Raw genomic sequence first — 20,631 nt, 5'->3', positions numbered from 1 at the left:
TCCTCAAGCATCATTTTCACCATCCCTAAATTCTGCTTAGCACATAAGATTTTCCCTGATCCCGCTCTTGCTCACCTCCCCAAGAATCATCTCATCACTCCAAGCCTCATGCATTTCATCTACAAAAATGACTCAATTAGTAATTCTCCAAAAGGTTACAGTCTCTGTCATATCCAGAGTTTTACATTTCACTTCTTTTACCTTAAATACCCTTCCTCTTCCCTCCCCCTGCCTCCAGACTCCACTAATTTTCCCCTTCCCACCTGGTAAATGTCTACTGAACTCAGTACAAACACCATCCAAATCTATGGTACCTTTTCCTGATGCAGCTCATGGCTATGGGTGTTCCACTGCTTCTGTAATCAAGTACCACAAACTTAGTAGTCTAAAGCAACACAAATGTATTATCTTGAAGTTCTGTCCATTAGTGTCCAACGAAGATCTCCACTAGACCAAAAGCAAATTGCTTGCAACAATAAAGCCATTTCCTTCCCTTTTTTAGTTTCTAGAGGCTGCTGTGTTTCTTGGCTCGTGGCCCCTTCCTCCACCTTCAAAGCCAACAATGATGGGTGAAGTCTTCACATCTTATCCCTCTGATATACCCCTCTCCCTCCCTCTCACTTTTACTGAGTCATGGGATAAGAAGGGGCCCAGCCAGACAAGCCAGAATAACCTCCTCATTTTTGGCCACCATTATTCTGTCCATGTGACTATGACTCTGATTATGAGGGCAAGAGATTTTTCTCATCTGTTTGAATCATCATGCACATGGTATCCCTAGCACCCACACAGAGTAGCAATTCAACAAGTATTTACTGACTAAATTAACACAGTGCTAGAAATAATATCTCCCTTACAGCAATATTTTAAGGAGAAAATAAGATAGACACACATAAATATATCAAAATATAATAAACAATAAATAAAATTTTCTCTAACCTTGCTTATGAATTTGGTTATATACTAGGAAATTAGTTTTGCTTGCAACGTGCAAGTGTGCAATCTGTAATAAGTGTCCTGGTGAACTTTTTTAAATGCACATGTAGCTGGTGTCAAATTTTTTAGCATGCACTCAACTACTAAAACTAATGAACGTAATGAAAAATGAACTCTGTTTACAACAATCCAAACTGCCTTCATATTGTGATAACAAAAATACATTTTTAAACTTACAGTCATACTTAGTGAAAATGTACGTTAATTTGTATTGTGGTTTTTGAAATCAACATAATTCGTATGAACTTTCTACTAGAATGTAGCTCAACTGTATTGGTCTCCTCTACCTTTAAGTTTATTTTTAAAAATAATAGCGAAGGCTAGAGTACAGAATACTGAATTTTATAAGATTTTTTAATCGATTTCAAGGCATTTCTCATGATTTATTACAATAACATAAAGCAAAAGAAGTCCCTAAAGTCAGAGGCTTAGGAATACATATGCATACTGTACCACCGAGGCTAATAAATTGCCCTTACTGTCATGTGTACACAGGTCTCAGGAGAAAATGATAGAATTCCCCCACCTCTGCCATTTTCTAGCTAGATAGCTTGTGGTAAATCATTTCAAATCTCTAATTTATTTTTTTCAGCCTTAAAATAAGAGGCTTATACTAGATCAGTAAAAGACCCATTGCAAAATCTCCAGGGGTCCTTTTAAAACTCCATAATCCAACACAGGGATTAGAAGAGTTCCGCCATTCTCACCTCCATCCCTCGCTTCACATTCGGCTTCGTTAAGAATCGCTGCATGTAAATGAAAGGTCACTGATGAGAAAGGATGCGGGGTGTGCAGACAGCATAAAGGGCTGGGAGGCTTGAACGGGGAAGATTTCTCAGCTCCCACCCAGTGATGAACTTGTATTAGTCTACGATTCTCAATGTCGATTTTACATTTGGCAGTTCTGACTGCTACGGCTCAAGAAAGATTGGAACGGTGTTGGAGGAAGACCAGAGAAACGTAATGAGAGAATACAGGAGAAGGAACACTATTGCAAGAAAAGAAATGATTTTAAGTTTAGGATTTGTGGCTAGAAGACAAAGGCAAGGAAGATTTTTTAAAAATGATTTTTGTGATTTTTTAAAAATCACAAAGATAAGCATAGGCTGCAAACTTAAAACATACAACCTTTTAAGTTTAGGAGAGTAACATTAGCAGGATAATTTTTTTTTTCTTTAAACAGAAAAAGTAACAGACTATAGAAGTCTTCACTGCAAGAAATGGTACACACTGAAAATATAAATAGCCTCCCATAAAAGATTTAAGAAAATCCACGGTGACAGATTCATAATAGTCTACATTAAAGGGAATGAGGATTTTGTTAAAATGTAAACTCTTAGCTCTTAAAGAGATTGTGTAATAAAAGCAGCTATGGTTTTATGTTTTATTATGTAAGATAACAAAACAAGGCCCCCTACATAACTGCCTTTTAAAAATGTCATTTTGAAGGTGTTAAATAATATTTGGTATTTTAAGCTATAAGGTATAATATATTGTTTAATGAAGTGAACATGGGCTTATAATTGGTCAAAAGAGTATTTGAATACAATAGATACATCTTTTCTTGAAGACATCAATGGATAAGAGTATCTTAGGAAACCCACAGATATGTGTTGCTATATTTTAGTGTATTAAAAACATGACCTTTACAGTGATAAGAGACTTAAATATATTTATGTCTTTTAGAGCAGAAAACAGTTGCATCAGTAGTTTAAGTGGCAGATGGAAAACTTAATAAAACAACTCCTTAAGTTTTTCAATGGGTATACAGTCTCAAGGTAATTTAGTTCTTTCATAAATAAAGTAACATTTTTCTGGAACTATATTAGGGCATGCTGTGGGAAAAAAAGGCAGTAGAGGTAAAGAATTAGTCACTGCAGATACTCACAATGATCTGTGGTCTTTTGGGGACCAAAAACCCAGGTTTTAGATTTTGTCCTCCCAAAACTCTCACAGCCTTTGTCAATCAGTGAATGGTGCCCCTCTCTCATCATTTTATAAAAATAACATCTTTGATGATTTCTAGTCCTTGAAATGACATATCTAATCCACCAAAGTGGATTTTCCACTTCGAAAGCACTTCTCAAATCTACCACCTTCTTTCTATTATTGCTGGCTCACAATAGCCAAGGTCACCACCATTTCCCACCTAGACCACAACAGTCACTTCATTTCTGTTCTCCATATTATTCTTTTTTTACCTCTACGACTTACTCTCCACCTAAAATCCAGGGCCATCAAAGTTTTTATGCAGCATATATAAGTTAGACGGTGTCACTGCCCTACTTCGGAACTCCATGGCTTTCCATTGTATTTATGACATCCAAACTCCTTCCCATGTCTTACAAAGTTCAGCACAATCTGGCCTCTTCTTCTTCCTACCAAGCCCTTACTCTCTTCTTAATCATATTTCAACCACATTCTATGATTTTGTGCCTCCTGACACATACTTGCCCTTCCCTCTGGAATTTTCTTCAGATGGTTCCTTCTTAACCTATAAAAATCAACTCAAAAGTCACCTTCTAAGCTATGCTTTCTAAATTTACCTAAGCTAATGAAATCTCTCTCTTACATAGCATCTCTTCAATTTCTCTCCCTTCCAAAACAATCTCCTGTTCTTATATTACATAAGTACCCCTATTAAACGTAAGCTTCCTGGGGGCAGGCATAGGATGTATTTGTGATTCAAGTCTTCAGGCTTAATCATAGAGTTTGCCAAATGGGAAAGTAAATAAATGCTCATTTAATTAATTTGCTAATCCATGGAAAAAGAACAAATGAAAGCAAAAACAAGGACTATGGGCACTAGCCTTTTAGTTTGTCTGATATAGAGCAAAATGTACTGAGAAAATATCTGCATACTTACGCTTGATATTTACAAAATGAATTAGCATTCTCAGGCATACACCATAAAGACACTGTTGGCAACATTTTTTAAGACAATAAAATGGTACTCGAAATCTTAAAGCAACATAACTAAGAAGGAAAATACAGAAGAATATGATTTTTGCAATTTTCTTCTTGGCCAGTTTTATTCCCAGCTTGGAAGGGAAAACTAAAAATGAAAAGCCAGCAAGAAAAATAAAAGAAACAGGCTGAAAAGTGAAGGTGACTTTCAAGGGAAGAAGTAAGTTTCTGAGAGGATAAATCAAGTTGACTGACCCTAATCTCTGACCTCAGGCTAGAAGGGTAAGGCTACCTGTGCTTTTCACGGAAGGCTGTAGATTTGGGAATGACAGCCACTACAGCGTCTTCTGAAGAGCTCAAAGGTTGAGCCTACCTGATACAATCTCAATAGGAGTGTTTTCTACTGATGCCTATTAAAAGGAATTGACCAAATTGAACAATAGATAGATACTGAAGAAAAATCCTTCATTTTTATTAACCTTAAGGAACGATAAATAATCACTACTGGAAGAGTAGAAATATAAATGGGAGAAGCTTCACAATATACAACAAATTAGGAAAACGATCCAAAGTAAATTTAAATTTTTAGAACATAACCTGTTTTCCGAATAGTCAAGGCCTTCACAAATTCAATCTTTAGTATACGCAATATTTAACACAGTATTTTATATGAGATACACGGTGTTTACATATCGGAATGGAAAGCGACGACTCTCCATTCCACATATCCAGCTAGCCATTATTAACAAATTAACGAGAAATACAACATCATTTCAAAAGAAGACAATGAAGTTCCCTCCATGGATAAATGTGTATTTGTGGCTCTTGCATGAAATAATTGTGTCTTTTTAAAATTCTGTAGCCTTTCATCCCAAGACAGTTAGACTTTAACTTCATCAGAAAACACTTAAAGGCAACATAAAGCCAGCAACTGTAATGATTTCACTAACCAAGAAAATTGCATTTTCTAAGAAGTTTCACCTGGCAATAAAGATTTAGGATATCGGGAGTCTGTCCTGATTAGCTGATTCCTGTGCTACTGATTACTCAATGTTTTGAACATCGCCCTGGTTACACAACTGGATGGAAGAGGAAGAATCTGAACAGCCTGCAGGGCTGGCTCATAGCTTTAAACCACAATCCTCTTTCCATGGAGCGCAGTCACCACCCAGAAGCAGCACTCCTCAGGAACAAGTAATGTGTGTCAAAGGGCTTCCTAAAGCACAGTATAAATATACCAAGTTCGCAGATTCCTCCCAGGCAGACGTGGGAGAGCTTGTTGAGCCCAGAGAAGCTGAGCCATGAGAAGGCAGAGGGGACTAAAAAAAAAAAAAAAAAGATTTAGGATATCTATCCTACATTCGGTAAAGCAGAAAACCAAGTATTTTTATCATTAATTTAAGTAGAGACCCTTTACGATGACTGTAGAAAAACAACTTACAATGAATCAACCTTCTGCTAAGTTAACCGTAATAAGTAACGTGAAGCAGAATGAAGGCCTGGGACTTATCAGAAAGACAGAATATGACAAAGCAGAGGATGGCCATCTGGGCACCCTTGTGTTCAGCATACACCACGCACTAAGAACTTTTATGTATGTAATTAATTTTGACCTCACTATGCTCAAGATCCTCCAAGTTTAAGAACCAAGGAAATAGAGACCCAGTGAGTTGAAATAACTTGTTGCAGGTTCACACAGAAGGTAAGTGCATAAAGTGGAATTTTAGCCAAAGGTTGCCAGACACCACTCTCAGTGTGCTTTCTGCTCTGCGTGTGCAATCCCAGAAACGCCTTAAAACAGGCAACGCAAAATATGACTTCATGGAAACAAGGACTAGGAGAAAAATACATAGAATTATAGATTTAAAAGACATTCTTTAGAGCATGCCATTATAATGTTGTCTCACTTCCCTTCTAATGCTTCAGCATAGATAACTGTGTGTATGTAGTATATACACACACAAATATAAAACGTTGTCTTAGCCTTGGCGAGTCTACACGTAGAGCTAAAGTAACATGTCAGACCCAAATCAGCCACCCACATTCCAAAAGTTACCACAAACCCAGTTCAGCCATTCCTATCGCAATTAGCACTAAAAACATTATTAACTGGCATTAAGAGACAGAAGGGAAAGGAAGGTCATAGGTGAAAAACTAGTGGTCCAGATCTGTAGATTAGTTAGAGACAGGCCTACTGTTCACACAATCTGAACTACTGAGAATGAGCTGTGTTTCAGAATTAAGAATTTTTGTGGGCGGCGCCTGTGGCTCAGTGACAGGGCGCCGGCCCCATATACCGAGGGTGGCGGGTTCAAACCCAGCCCCGGCCAGACTGCAACAAAAAAATAGCCGGGCGTTGTGGCGGGTGCCTGTAGTCCCAGCTACTCGGGAGGCTGAGGCAGGAGAATCGCCTAAGCCCAGGAGTTGGAGGTTGCTGTGAGCTGTGTGATGCCACGGCACTCTACCAAGGGCAATAAAGTGAAACTCTGTCTCTACAAAAAAAAAAAAAAAAAATTTTGTACACTGGAAAACTAATATTATAAATGTATCTATATTACCTATTACCCCTGAGCAAGGTCTGAGGAACCAATCAATATTTCTGCAGCTAGAACCAAGGCTATTCACCACTAAGCAAGAGAAATAAAGACGATGACAAATAGCCTCACATCAATTCAAAACTTTTTGTTATCAAAGCTTTTTGTGGATTTTGGCATTATAGATAAGGGATCATGAACCCATAACTGTGAATAGCCAAATTACTCTGGCCAACTGCAATTCATACACATTTCCTTTGAAAGCTGATATTAACCTCACAGGTTATGCTGCACTAATAGTATCCAATGTGCAAGCACAACAACCCTTCACCCCTCCAGAATGTGGCTGACAATGATACAGAATAGGCAGAGAGATAAGGGAGAGCCCTGGTAAAAGGCCTCTTGCAGCCACTGCAGTAGGTATGATGGACCTGTGCTGGAAGGTGCTACATTATTCATAGAAGAGGCCACCATACCTTTAATCTGACCAGGTTTCTAAATTCAACGCAGATAAGAACCAGTAAGCAGAACCACTGATCCAAGAAGCAGGTACACAAAGCACTCATTAGCAATAGCTGACATTGTGATTCAAAGAACAAAAACCGTTTTTAAAGAGGGGAAGAGCCTGATTGGGCAGTCAAAAAGGCTAGAATTCCAATCCCAACTCCACCATTCTGAGCTGTGCGATCTTGAGTAATTCCTTAACTTCTCTGTACTTCAGTTTATTCATCCATGCATCACCTGCGGTGACATTAAGATTAAATGAAATAATACACAAGAAGAGGCCTCCACAGTGCCTGACGATGAGAAGAAACCCAGTGAGACCTACCCACTAAAAATAAAGCACAAAATCTCACAAACATAGCAGCCTGAATAAAATGACTACCAATTCTTTAGAACTCAGAGCACGAAGAACATCGTTATCGTTAGGCATAGAAAAATATTGTCTTGGCTCTGTTCTGTGACTTTGAACATGTCCTTGAACTTCTCTGAGCCTGAGAGCATTCGTTTAGAGCATGTATTCTCAACAAAGGTTATTTGTGGAAAGAAGGGCACAGAAAAGTTTATTCTTTTTATATATAAAGTACCACCATATATTACAGAAACAGACACGCTGTACACTGTGGTATTAAAATTTTGTAAGAAACGGGAGTCCAAAAAGGCTCCTTAGGGAAGCAATAACATAAAAATGGTTGATAAACACTAGTTTAGATGAACCATAATGTCACTAACATTTCTTAGATTTCCTAAATTCTATCTTTGCAATAATAATGCCAAAAAATCCCCCAAAATGTTAAATATAGGTTCATATACATTGTTTAAGGCATAGAAAAATTTATATATTCTAGAAAGATGTCCGTTTAGAATAATCAAAATCTATAAATATCATTGTTTGAAAGACAAAACTCTTTCAATATACAGAAATCCCAGCTATCATTCAGAGAGATCCTGTAAGCCAGTTTTGTTCTATTCTCCCTGCTTTATAGATAACAATATATCTAAATTATGTCTAAATATTAATATAATTAATTATGTTACCCCAAAAATGCAAAAAGAAAATTAGAATAAGGATAAACACTTGTAACTATAAAAGAATTGGAACACTGTGGTTGCCTTAGCTATGACAAATGAAAGATCACCTTGGCATATAATTAATTTTTAATTGCTTCTTCCATCTAATCTATTTCTGTAGGCTGTCTTAAAATATTTACAAAGTAAAAGCAAAAAAAGAATTGGAGTTGGTAAATAAAGCAGGTCACACATTCCTACGTGATCAATTTTTCTGGTATTGTTTGCAACAAAAACAAAGTCTTAACTCTTATACATGGAATTTTTGAAAACACGCAGATAAATTATATTTAAGGACTATCTCTCTAAAGGTTAAAGCTGTTTTTAATTTATCTTCCTCCCTGCATTAATTCTGGTAACTTTAGTGTATCCAAATAAACCATCGTAATGAAAAACGTAAAACAGTAAAATGCTCAAAAGATCAATCTTACAGCCATTCTGCTCTAATCACTTGTGAAGTTTTACATTTACTAGCCCAATCTTATTTTCTCCAATATCCTAGGTACTACATGTGTCCAGCAATGAATTCAAGATCACACACTGCCCTCGTAATTATCTTCTTTGAGCTTTCAGAACTGCATTCGAGATTCTAACTAAAAATAACATTCAGGAAATGTACAAAACTCTCCCACAACAAACTGTTTTTAAATTCTTGGCCACCCTTTATTATCAGAAATATAAATCAGGAAGAACACCAACATTACCCATTTGATTCAGAGCAAAATAAGTGTGTTTTAATGTCAAAATAGATTTAAGAAAGCTGTATTTTAATAGCAAATGTGTGCAATTTCACCTCAACCAGGCATTCCCAATACTATGCATAAGGTAAACACTTTTTTTACTAATGATGAATATAAATACACAGTCTTAAAGAGATGCTAACCACTGTTTACAGTTCCTCAAATTCTAGATGTTCAAGTGACAGGCAAATCTCTTGTAAACACACATGCTATTTTAGGCTGCCCTAAATATACTGATTAGACAGAGTAATGAGAAGAAAAGATTACAAATTAGTTGAAACCCTAAATACACGTTGGATCCCTGTGTGTCTGGTCCTCGACTTAGAATGCTGCACGCAAACAGCACACTATTATAATTATTGTTAGGGATAATATTTCCCTGATGCATCTTTAAATACCTGTGCTCCTTCCATCATAGTACTACAAATGTATGTTAGATAATACCAAGGGGCATAAGAAGATCAGCACACATAAAATGATCATTGGCAAGGTATAGGCGCACTCAAGGAAAACTTCCATTGTAGAACTTCAAGTAGATGTCATATAAATAGACATTCTGGATTAAGCATAACACTAACCCAGCATATCACAGTATAAAAACTAGAAAAAAATAATAATAATAAAGTATACTTATAATGGTCATATATCTGTATTTGGCTTTTCCATGAGAAAACCAAAGTGACAAATTCTCAACGTGACGATACACATTTCCTTGTCAAGGCCTTAGAGTTACCTTTGTTTTAGATTGATCCATGACATTTTTAAGTACTCAGTGGTTTCTTTCACATTCCTTGTGTCGTCACTACCATATTCCTCCAGCAGTTTCTGCAGGACATTGTCAAACACCATGACGATGCCGTCACCAGGACCCAGTTCTTGAAGCAACATCTAAGGTGCAAGTTCAAGTGTAATTGTTAGACGTGGTCACTCCGAAACTAGTATCACTAAAGAAAAGATACTTCCAGGAGGTTCCAACATGTTTTGGACAGATATCACAGTAAAAAAGTTAAATAGGACACAAACTCTTACATGTAAGCTTAATCCAAAATAATTCTTGAAGTGAGAATGAAAATTTCAAAGAAAGTAAAGAGGTACACAGATGATGCTATTATCTCTTTGAGGTATTTTACTTCTTCAAACCATTGGTCTTTTTCATTCCGTCTTCTATGCTTGTGATCCTTATAGGAACACACATCAGACAAGGATGAACACAAAGAGAGTCATTTGGTATGTGCTTGGAGAAATGCCATGAGCCGACCATATGGAAGCCTCTGCCTCTGCCCTGGGATCACTGTGGATGTTTAGAGAGTGAGCTACCTGAAGGATCAGGAGGCCACGTGCTGCACCCCCGGCATCTGGCCGTGGTGGGATGGCTCTGTCCGCGTTGTAAAGTACGTGGTTAGGCGGTCTGTGCTCCCCGGAGCGTTACCCCCAGTCCCCCTGGCTTACAACAGCAGCGCATAAGTTGCCTAGCATGCCTTTTAGTGAACGTAGGAACTCATGAGGTGCGGCATAAAAGCCTAAAACCTGTCTAAAACCTGTTTGTCAAGTTTAAATGCCTGATTGTTTTAAGAAACTAAGAATAAACACAGTGACTTACTGATCCACAATTAAACACAGCAAGTATGGCTGTGCCGGACTCAGTGGCTCCAAGAGAGCCTGCACAACAGCACGTCCCTACCATAAATGTCAGTGACTTGAGACAATGCAGACACGGCAAACAAAATGTTCCATCACGATATGCACACCCACCATCCACGGTGCCTCTCACAGAAAAACTTTTCTCTAACAACATGCATTATCACCATCTGCAATAAAACTTTACTTAGAAAAACATCTTACTTCACTAATTTTCATATGTAACACAAATCAATAGAGTAGTTTAATGTTTAACAAGCAATTAACTATAAATCAAAATATAGTTACTAATTAGAGTAAAAATATATAGAAGTAGTCAAGCATTATACATAAAAGAATATGTTCAACTGTTTTTAAAAAAGATCATAAGAAACTGAGAACAATTACAGAACTAAGAGAAGTTACAAGCCTTGACATTCCTAGATAAGGGGAAGCAACCAGGTGTTACTAATGAAACCACTTCCCTAGAACAAAAACCTTGAAAAAATAAACCACCTCCCTCCAAAGAACAAAACCTTGAAAACATATAATGCATGATAAACCACATATGGAGACACAAAGATAATTGGAGACACAAAGATAATTTGTAAGCATAAGCAAAATAATGATTACATTGTTTTAACCCTGGAAAGAAAATGTATAAATACCAGACTTAAAAATCAATAAAGTGCAGCTACTTTCTTCATCACCCGTGGTGTGTAGTAGTCTGTCAATTCACCCTGCGTCGACCTTTCAATCCACCTGTAACGTTCACCCTGAACACCCTCGGACTGAGGCCCAACGACTGGCGGTCCGCGACAGCCACGCCAGGTTACTGGGAGTTTGCCTGAGTAGTCAAACTGATGCTGAGTTTGTCTGTAGGCACTGGTTATTTGACACACTTTTTTAATCTCTGAGAATCTCTAGACCCAGATATTCCTCATGAAATCTACAGCAGCAGTCCCCAACTTTTTTGGCCCCAGGGACTCATGTCATGAAAGATGACTTTTCTGTGAACTGGAGGGATGGAAGGGGTGGTTTTAGGATGATTTAAGTACGTTGTATCTCTACCTCAGATCACCAGGCATTAGATTCTCACAAGGAGCATGTAACCGAGATCCTCACACAGCCATTTACAGTAGGGTGCAGGCTCCTATGAGCATCTAAGGCCCTAGTTCATCTGGGTGGCAGTGATGTGTGCAGTGGGGAGCGGCTGTGAACACAGATGAAGCTGCATTCACCCACTGCTCACCTCCTGCTGTGTGGCCTGCTTCCCAACAGACCACACGCCAGGCTTGCCTACAGCCCAGGGGCTGGGGACCACAGAGCTAAAGGACAACTGGATGTTTCTATAATGTTTTTTGTAGCAATTAGAAAAAAAAATTCACTGTAAGGTTTCAGAAGAACTACACTGTTGATTAGAAAGGGATATTCTGAATATGATGATTACAGAGTGGTGCCACTCTTAATTGTATTCCCCTGGTTGAGTATCCAGGGGCTGTGTTACTACCTTTAACTCATTCAGTGACAATGACCAGCAGGTGTCATACACCTAGAGAATAATCCAGAAACTGGTACAAATGGCTCAGTGCTTCTTAAATGATAACCATAGACTGTCTACACTTGTGGAGAATATGAACATAGTTTTATGTCTTAGATTTTGTCTCCTACATATTCTCTATTACAGTCTTCACAAACATACACTTTGCTCTTGCTAAAGAGCAAATAAGTCTTACACCAAAATAGAACTTCACAACCACAACCTCCAATTCAATGATATTTTTATGACTGTAGAGAGAATCTCAAACAGCACTTCATAAATACCATAGGCGTTCAGTAGTACTGACTCTAGGACCCCGCTGACCCCAAAATGATACCTGTTATTATGATATTCATAAAACAGTTTGTTTATAAACATTGTAAGAGAAACTAAACTTACTTATGACCTGATTTGTTCAGCACAACAGCTCTCAAATGAAAATTTCAAAAAAATTTTGTAAACAAAAATAGCCTTCAGGGTAAGCCTGGAAGGAGGCAAAAGATGGTCCCTGGAATTCTGAGAACGTTCCTGGGTGTGCTCCACCTGCAAAGCGTCATCCATCTATAAATCTAGGAGACATGCACACTCCTCTAGAAAGTTAAAAAAAAATCATTCTGATCAAATCCTTCATATAAATTTCAACATATAGTCTAAGAGCTTGGGAAAACTTACCAACAGGGTCCTGGACGATACAATTAACAATAGGGGAAAAGATGTACCTAATAAAATGACACTGCCAAAAACTATCTACGGAGTCTTACCTGGTTATCAGAAATTTGTTTGGTGAGTGGGTCCCTTCGGGCTTGCTGCAGAATGTAGAGTCGGGCCTCGTACTTTCTCATGAGCTCCTCAGTCTCTTCCTTGTGGTCGTCCCACTGGAGACTGTCAACAATCATGTCCTCCAGCTGCTGCTGCCTCAGCTCCACCCCATGCTGGGTGCTGTCCCATTGGTTCTTGACCTTCTCCACTGGGGGAAACACGACAGAAAATAAATCCCAATAAGCAACTCTCAGGAAAATACCTGACCCGAAATCTATCACACATCTATAAACAGCAAAGAGGAAGGGAAGCAAGTGGACAAATACATTTGAAAGCGATTGTGACAGACGACTGCCCCACTACACAACTGATACGTCATGAAACCGTTCTTGAGAAAAGTCTTGAGTTAAACTGTATTTTAAATGCCCTAAAACATCTCTCAATAAAAACATCCACTAATTTGGTACACATAGAACCTGGTTTGTCATGCTGGGACAGAACCGAAAGTGGGAGACAGAGCCACTCGTTACCCTCAAAGGAAATTCTTGAAGGTGGTCCTTATTTTAAAAGAAAATGAACTGTTTAAGAATACTTTTCACCCTGTAGCTCAATGGGTGGGGCGCCAGCCCCATATACCAAGGATGGAGGGTTCAAACCCGCCCCGGCCAAACTGCAACAAAAAAATAGCCGGGCGTTGTGGCGGGCAGCTGTAACTGTAGTCCCAGCTACTTGGGAGGCTGAGGCAAGAGAATCGCTTAAGCCCAAGAGCTGGAGGTTGCTGTGAGTCCTGTGACGTCAAGGCACTCTACCGAGGGTGACAAAGTGAGACTTTGTCTCTTAAAAAAAAAAGAATACTTTTCACATTTGTTTATTGTAGCATAGAACTTCTATAAAAGCAAGCGCTTCTTACTTGTTCAACCTCAAGAAAAACGCTCAAGTAAAATAGATTCAAGTTGTATGTTCCCAGCAGCTCTTCATCATAACAATTTCTTACTGGCTCTTTTCTTTCCTCTGTTTAATTATTTCTTCTTCCTCCTCCTCTTTCTCTCATTATAGCTTTCTGTCTCTGTATTTCCTCTCATCTTTTATTTTTATTTATTTATCTATTTATTTATTTTGCAATTTTTGGCCTGGGTGGGGTTTGAACCCACCACCTCCAGTATATGGGGCCAGCGCCCTACTCCTTTGAGCCAGAGTCACCACTCCTGTTACCCTTTATTTTTAACATATAAAAACAACAGGCAACAAAAATCCCTGTTTATAGAGTTTGCATTCTTGCTCAAAAATACCTGTTAAATCTGTGTGGCATACAAAACAAAGTCCAAATGTTCAGGAAAGAAAGAGCTAAGGAAACCAACTTTTGATTAATGACTTGAGGGGAAGTTCATGATTTCGAACTGAAGTACTAGTAAACAATAGAATACTGTAATAACCTACTAATTACAAATAGGTAGAAGGTCAAAATCAAAGTACTAGATGATGCTTTGGATGCCAGGCAGACTGAAAGGTTGAAAGGCTCAAGAAGACATTTATAAGCTAATGCTCCAGCTGAGTCATAATCGAACATTTTGATAAAATTCTTGGGAAAATAATGGTTATAGCAAACCATAAAAGCTATCAAGCTAAGATTGTTCAGCAGGCTGTAAGTTACACTTAAGTGCCATAATTCTAAAAAATTTGTTTAATGAGATGATCTGTTAAATGTTGCATTCTTTAACAGTTTAAATAAATTGCTTGAGTTTTTAAGGTAAAGAAAGGACAAATCAAATCTGTCATAATGTTCTACTTGTCAGTTAAAAAGTTACATAAAATACTTATGACCCATTCTATTACTAATAGGATCCTTTAACATTGAACAAATAAATCTAAAGACATCAAGGGAAATAAAAATCACAGGTTTATGATAAAAAAAATAAGCAAGATAGCTTATTCATTGCAAGTGCTAAAAAAAAAAACAGGTTACTATTGGCAGTATGCTCCAGCTGAGAAGAGGTTTTCACGTGATCAGGAGTAAAGAAGATTGAGCAGCCGCTACACACACAAAAAAAACTTTATGGGGGCAAGACATGATTGCAAGAGGGACTTTACCTAACAATTGCAATCAGTGTAACCTGGCTTATTATACCCTCAATGAATCCCCAACAATAAAAAAAAAAAAACTGGGAGAAAACAAAGAGAGGACATTAAATGAGAAAAAAAAAAAGGTATTCAGAGGAAGGAAAGTCTTATAATTTAACAAAAAAATTAAAACTAAAAACCTTAGAAGTTTTAGACTAAGAGAGAAGAGATGGAAAAAAGAATATGAGATGGTAGAAAAAGCACACAAGAGCTGGCTTTGTCGATAGTTTGGTATCATTAAAGTGGAGGTGCTCCCCCGCATGTGAGGGGGAGAGATCCATAACAGATGCAATCAACTGATCAATTAATCAAAAGAAGAAGGAAAATGGTCTATGCAGTAAAAAATAAGCCAATGCTCTCAGACACTAAAATTCTCGCAATCTTATTGCTGCCACATTAATTTTTAAATTGAAACACACTCTCTACAGTAGTAATGGTTGACTTTCTTCCTTTGAAAAAGATTATCATTCCCCATTTATATTTTGCCACAAAATATTTATAAAGTAGCTGATTGGCACTGGGAACTGTGAAGGGTCCAAGGCCAGAAAGGTATATATTCACAATCTATAGAGGAGAGAGAGAATTAAAGCAGCTAAGACATCCACAATGAAGTTAAGAGGGGAGGAGGCCACCACAGAAACTAAATATAGAAAATACGGGTCCCCAGGCATGAGAAGAGGGTGGGAAAGACGTCACAGGGGGTGGCATTTTAGCTGCTAAGTAGAATTTTCACCCGGGGAGAAAAGGCCAAGAGGGAAAAGAAATAACAGGATTAATGGTAGGGAGGCCGGAATGTCGGGATGTTTTAGAGAATGTGCCTATATATAGTCCAGGATAGTTACAGATGAGGCGGGTGGGGCTGAGTGAGAGATGGGACGATGACAGCAGAACGGGACAGTCGCTAGATGTCATTCTTGAGCATTTGGACTTTGTTTTGTATGCCACACAGATTTAACAGGTATTTTTGAGCAAGAATGCAAACTCCAAACAGGGATTTTTGTTTGCCATTGTTTCGTATGGGTTTTTTTGTTTGTTTTATTTTATTTTGTTTTTAACTGAAGTATTCCCAAATTTGTGCTAGTCACATAGGCACACAGTAACTGCACAAAATAAATTCTGAGGTGCCTTTAAAAACATGGAAGACCTGGGTGTCGTGAATGAACTGTACAACAGGATGGATTTGCATTCGTATGGTTTCTCTTTTACTTTTCTGATTCTTTTAAAAGAAATCCTAACTTAAAAGAAAACTGAATGTTAAATAATTACTAAAATTAACAGTCATTACTTAAAAGGAATTCCTAAGGGAACTGTGATGATATCCACAAAAAAATAAAAAATAAGAGAAAGCTAGATAGCTTCATAAATAAAGAGTATCAAATACTAAGTAATACTATTTCCTAGTTGAAAATGTATGTGTGTGGCACCATTTGCAAGAAAAGAGGATGATACATTATTTCTTTTTAAAAACTTACATTTTTCTGTGATCGCTGTTCTCACATCTGAACTGGATGCTTTATTTTTCAAATTCTGTGCCATGGTGAAAACGTAATCTAGCTGAGGATGGCGCTGTTCTAAATCAGCCTTTGTAATCTGTTAATTAGAAATGATTAGTAAGACAAGTTAATAAGCTATACAATAAGAAAATGAAGCAAAACATGACATCAAAATTGTTACTATTGCTGTTTCCTCCTGTGCGGGGTTAGGAGTCATCAGCAATACTGTGCACGATTTGAAATCAGACGTCCTGGGTTCAAATCTCAGTCCTTCCACTTAACACTTGGGTTACCAGGCAAGGTGCTTTACCTTTCCGTATTTTAGTTTTCACAAAATGAAATAATAAAATACTGACACTTTGTTATATTGTGTCTGAGTAAGAAATGCCCACTGAAGAGTAAAAACTGCTGTGGAAACCATGGCTGTGGCTGCAGCCTCTCGAATCCATTCTGCATCAGATAGAGGATGAGGGTGATACCTGAGAAAGTGGTTTTTTGGAATAAGTGCAACTTAAATCATCTTAGACATGAAAAACTGCTGCTCTGGGTAGTTGGCATCTCTCAGCACTGATCCAAATGGGAGAAACAGTAACCATATCAGGAGAACAGCATGTTTTAAATATAGAACTAATAGTCATAAAGAACAGAAAACACAATTTACAAGTACAAACGGTGGCAACGGGTTCCCTTCCAGCCCTTCCTTTTGATGAATTCACAAATTGTGTAGATTTGTTACTCCTGCAGTGTCAAACGTTATTTCCAAATGAATTGCTCACAACTTCACATCTCGAATCCCAGAACACATTTCAATGAAGGCTGATCACCTCCTTCTGAAGGGCATGAGGATTGCTCCACACAACGCATCCAAAGCTAATCACTCAGCCCTTCATTCACACCCCATTTCTCCTACTCCTTATTTTCACTAATTGCAAAAGCATCGTCTTAGCCACTCAGAAAGGGCCCTTTTCTCTGATTGAAGCATCTCTTGCCTCCAATCCATCCTAGTCGCCTTGTTACTAAAGCAGAGCGTTGTTATCATGAGCTCCCAGCCACAATTTTAAAAAGAAAAAGAAATGGAAAGAGATGTGTTTGCCAGTTACTTACAGACTGAAAGTCCAGTGGGCTTTGCGCACCTACAGGCGCCCACACAAAGAGAGCGGGAGCTGCCTTTCCCACTTGCTTCCCTTTCTAGTTCTTTATTGTACAAACATTGGCTCTAATTTCCTCCTGCTGTCCTTCATTTCCTCATTAACCCTGTTCTCTATACCAGAAATGTTATCACTTTCCCTGCAGATGTCAAAACCCACACTGTCTGCACTCCATCACTGGAGAAGCCATACCGTCCTCATCCCAGCTCCCCCACCCAGTTTGCTTGTACCTGCCCTGTGGTGTTTATGAGGCTCTGCCTTGCCATGGCAACCTGCCTAGTTGTACGCACTCGGGGCCTCTGCCCCAGCTTCGGCTCATTGGTCATGTGGGGAAAAAAGCAGTACCTTCCTCACAAGGTGGTGAAAGAAGCATATGAGATAATGCATATAAAATACTTCAAAAACTGTGCAGCATACAATAACCACTGAGTAAAAGTTAATCATGGCTGCTGTTATGATTACGCTGTACATTCCCAATTTCTACCTGGTATATTCTTTTTAGTTTACAGTCCAGAGCCTAGCATCACTACATATGGATAAAGAATTTTAGAAATTCTTATGAAATGGTGTATGTGTAGTAATCTGCATATATATTACATTCAGTAATACTCACATTAATCAGGGGGTTCTCACTTCTAAAGCCAGAAGGTAAACAATCTTGTTATGAAATATAAGTTGTAAAGGTGCTTTAGGAAAACATCCTTTATCACACTATAGGCATTAAATGTAGCATTAACTTGCATTTATATTAACGTGGCTAGCTGTGTGACATCAGTTTCAGATCTTAAAAATACACTGAGTCTTTAGCTTACATCAGTAAACCTGATCTGATGAGAGTATAAATGGGAGGAAAGCTTTACTCTTTGGAGTTAGCCAGGGATGGCTGACAGATAAAGAATCTCTCCAACTGCATTCTCTCCCAGTGTAGGGTAAACACGGAGGACTGAGACCGGTCTGGTACACCTCCGGCTGCAGGGTCTCCACACCAGCCTTTCACTGTGTACCTACTTTCATTCGGGAAACGGTCTTATTGATCTCTTCCACATCCCCGACAGTGACAATGTTGGACTTCAGCATCTGGTCGATCAATACCAGCCAGTCGGCTAGTTCTGTTATAGTTTTATCAAGATCAGCAGGAATTAAAATGTCTGCAGTCCGATGAGACAGAACAGGAGTCTCCGACGCAGAGGAAACTAGCACCACCTTTTGGACGGCAGGATGAGCTGAAATAAAAAAGTGTGGGAAAGCAAAAATAAACAACAGGACATTCTGATCGTGGTGGTGAAATAGGGACAGGTGGCGTCTGTACTAAAGTATGATTCAGTTTAAGCAAAAAAAAACAACAACACTCTAAACATTTCATTTGTCCATACCGAAAGGGCAAGGGAGTTGCCTATACGGTCTCCACATCTTTGGTGGCTATAAAACCAACTAAACAGAGTTTCACAACATCCCAGGGCCGCAAAGCTTAAATATAATCAGCACCAGTACCGAGAAAAACAGAAGTAAAAAATATAGCAACCATGAGAAAATTAGGAGAATCATTTTATTTTGTCAAGATGTTTTTACCTTGATTATAAAGCCAACTTATTCTTAATTTTTATTCTTTTTCATTTAACTTTACAAGCATATTTCATTTTTAACATACCTCGCTATGAACACCTATGTGATAATTTATACATATAGTCACTAATTTTTTTTTATTAAATCATAGCTGTGTACGTTAATGCAATTGTGGGGTACAATGTGCTGGCTTTATATACAATTTGAAATATTTTCATCTAACTAGTTAACATAGCCTTCACAGTATTTTCTTAGTTATTGTGCTAAGACATTTATATTCTACATTTAGTAAATTTCATATGTAACCCTTTACTGTCAGCAAGATAAATTGCTCCCAAAATTTTATTTTTAAAAAGAACTTGCAAGCAATTTCTTTTCATGTAGAGTATTTTGCACATTTCTTATCAAGATTTCCCAGAGCAGAATTATTGAGTCAGAAAATATAAATTTAATACTCATTGCCAAATTGCTTTTCTTATAAAGCAATCTCAGTTTCCAACTGAGATTTCCAACAGGAGCATATTATCAAAATATTATTGTTGGTACAGGGATATGCCCCCCCATATATTTAATTACATTATTTAGCTAATAATAATTAACTCAGTGCATTATAGACTGAGACATTCACCCAGACTGAAAGTGTCACGGAGTGTAGGTGGCTGAGAAACCTGACCTTGGCAGAGACTAAATTACAGATCAATGAGGAAGCATTTACTGTTCAATAAATGATGCTGGCAAACAGGTGACCCATGGCTAGAATAGGGAAATAATGGGACAAACTTTAACCTCACATGTACCATGGATAAATTAATTCCTGGTGGTTTATAATGAACTAAATATGAAAACCAAAACTGTTATTAGAAATATAGAATATCTTTATGGCATCAGAGCACTGAATGAACTCTAAACAAAACACACAAAAGAAATATTAATAAATCATTAGTGGTTAAGAACTCTGAAGAGAGCACCATAAGATTTTAAAAGCCTTTGCACTATTGAGAGAGATAGTACTTGCAATGCACAGTCCAGATAAAGAATTAGTAACAAAAATACTTTTTTAAAGCTCAAAAAAAGTCCACAGACAATCCACAGAAGAAATAAGAAAGGTAATAAAAATAAAAATAGGGAAAAAAATGTTCAACCTCATCAATAATTGAGAAAATACAAATTAAAATAAAATACCCCTTATCCCCAGGCCATGCGGCAGCAAAGTAGCAAAGTGACGGAGACCCTTCCATGGGGTCTGGGTGCCTGAACTATTATCATCATCCTAAGAAGTTATTTGTCTTTTCAGACTCGTTCTCTCCCATGTGTGAGAGACATGTGGTGATTTATCCAAGGCTACAGAATAAAAGATACGTCGTATCCCAGGAGACCAACTGATGAGGCAGCTATGAGAATCCAGGCCCGTTCTGTAAACCCAGACACTTAAGAGATCTTGAAAAACGTAAAGCAAGTTTCTAAGTTTTTCTAAGTTTTTGTTTGTTTTGGAAAATAAAGATTTAGTTAATATGTTTAAAAATAAATTGTTTTTGTTAACACGATGGATTTATTATTGTTATGTTTAAACAAATTGTTGTGAAATTTCTTTCTAGTTAAGTAAGTATAAATAGACATAATTCGCATAAGCAAACATAAACTGGGGTC

At 37.8% G+C, this 20,631-nt stretch overlaps 1 protein-coding gene across 7 annotated transcripts in view; it reads right to left on the bottom strand.

Moving 5' to 3' along the window:
* UTRN (utrophin) overlaps positions 1-20,631 on the bottom strand; it is a 533,531-nt gene that overhangs the window by 270,464 nt on the left and 242,436 nt on the right. For all 7 annotated transcript variants that reach the window (XM_053590883.1, XM_053590887.1, XM_053590886.1 and 4 more), the window contains 4 exons: positions 18,430-18,644; positions 16,253-16,370; positions 12,665-12,870; positions 9,480-9,634 (listed from right to left, as the gene is read on the bottom strand). In XM_053590883.1, the coding sequence (XP_053446858.1) occupies positions 9,480-9,634; positions 12,665-12,870; positions 16,253-16,370; positions 18,430-18,644 (694 nt within the window). The remainder of the gene's footprint in view (positions 1-9,479; positions 9,635-12,664; positions 12,871-16,252; positions 16,371-18,429; positions 18,645-20,631) is intronic.

This window comes from Nycticebus coucang, chromosome 5 (genome assembly GCF_027406575.1).
Source record: "Nycticebus coucang isolate mNycCou1 chromosome 5, mNycCou1.pri, whole genome shotgun sequence".
NCBI classification, from domain to species: Eukaryota; Metazoa; Chordata; class Mammalia; order Primates; family Lorisidae; genus Nycticebus; species Nycticebus coucang.
This window is presented reverse-complemented; position numbering and strand designations above follow the sequence as displayed.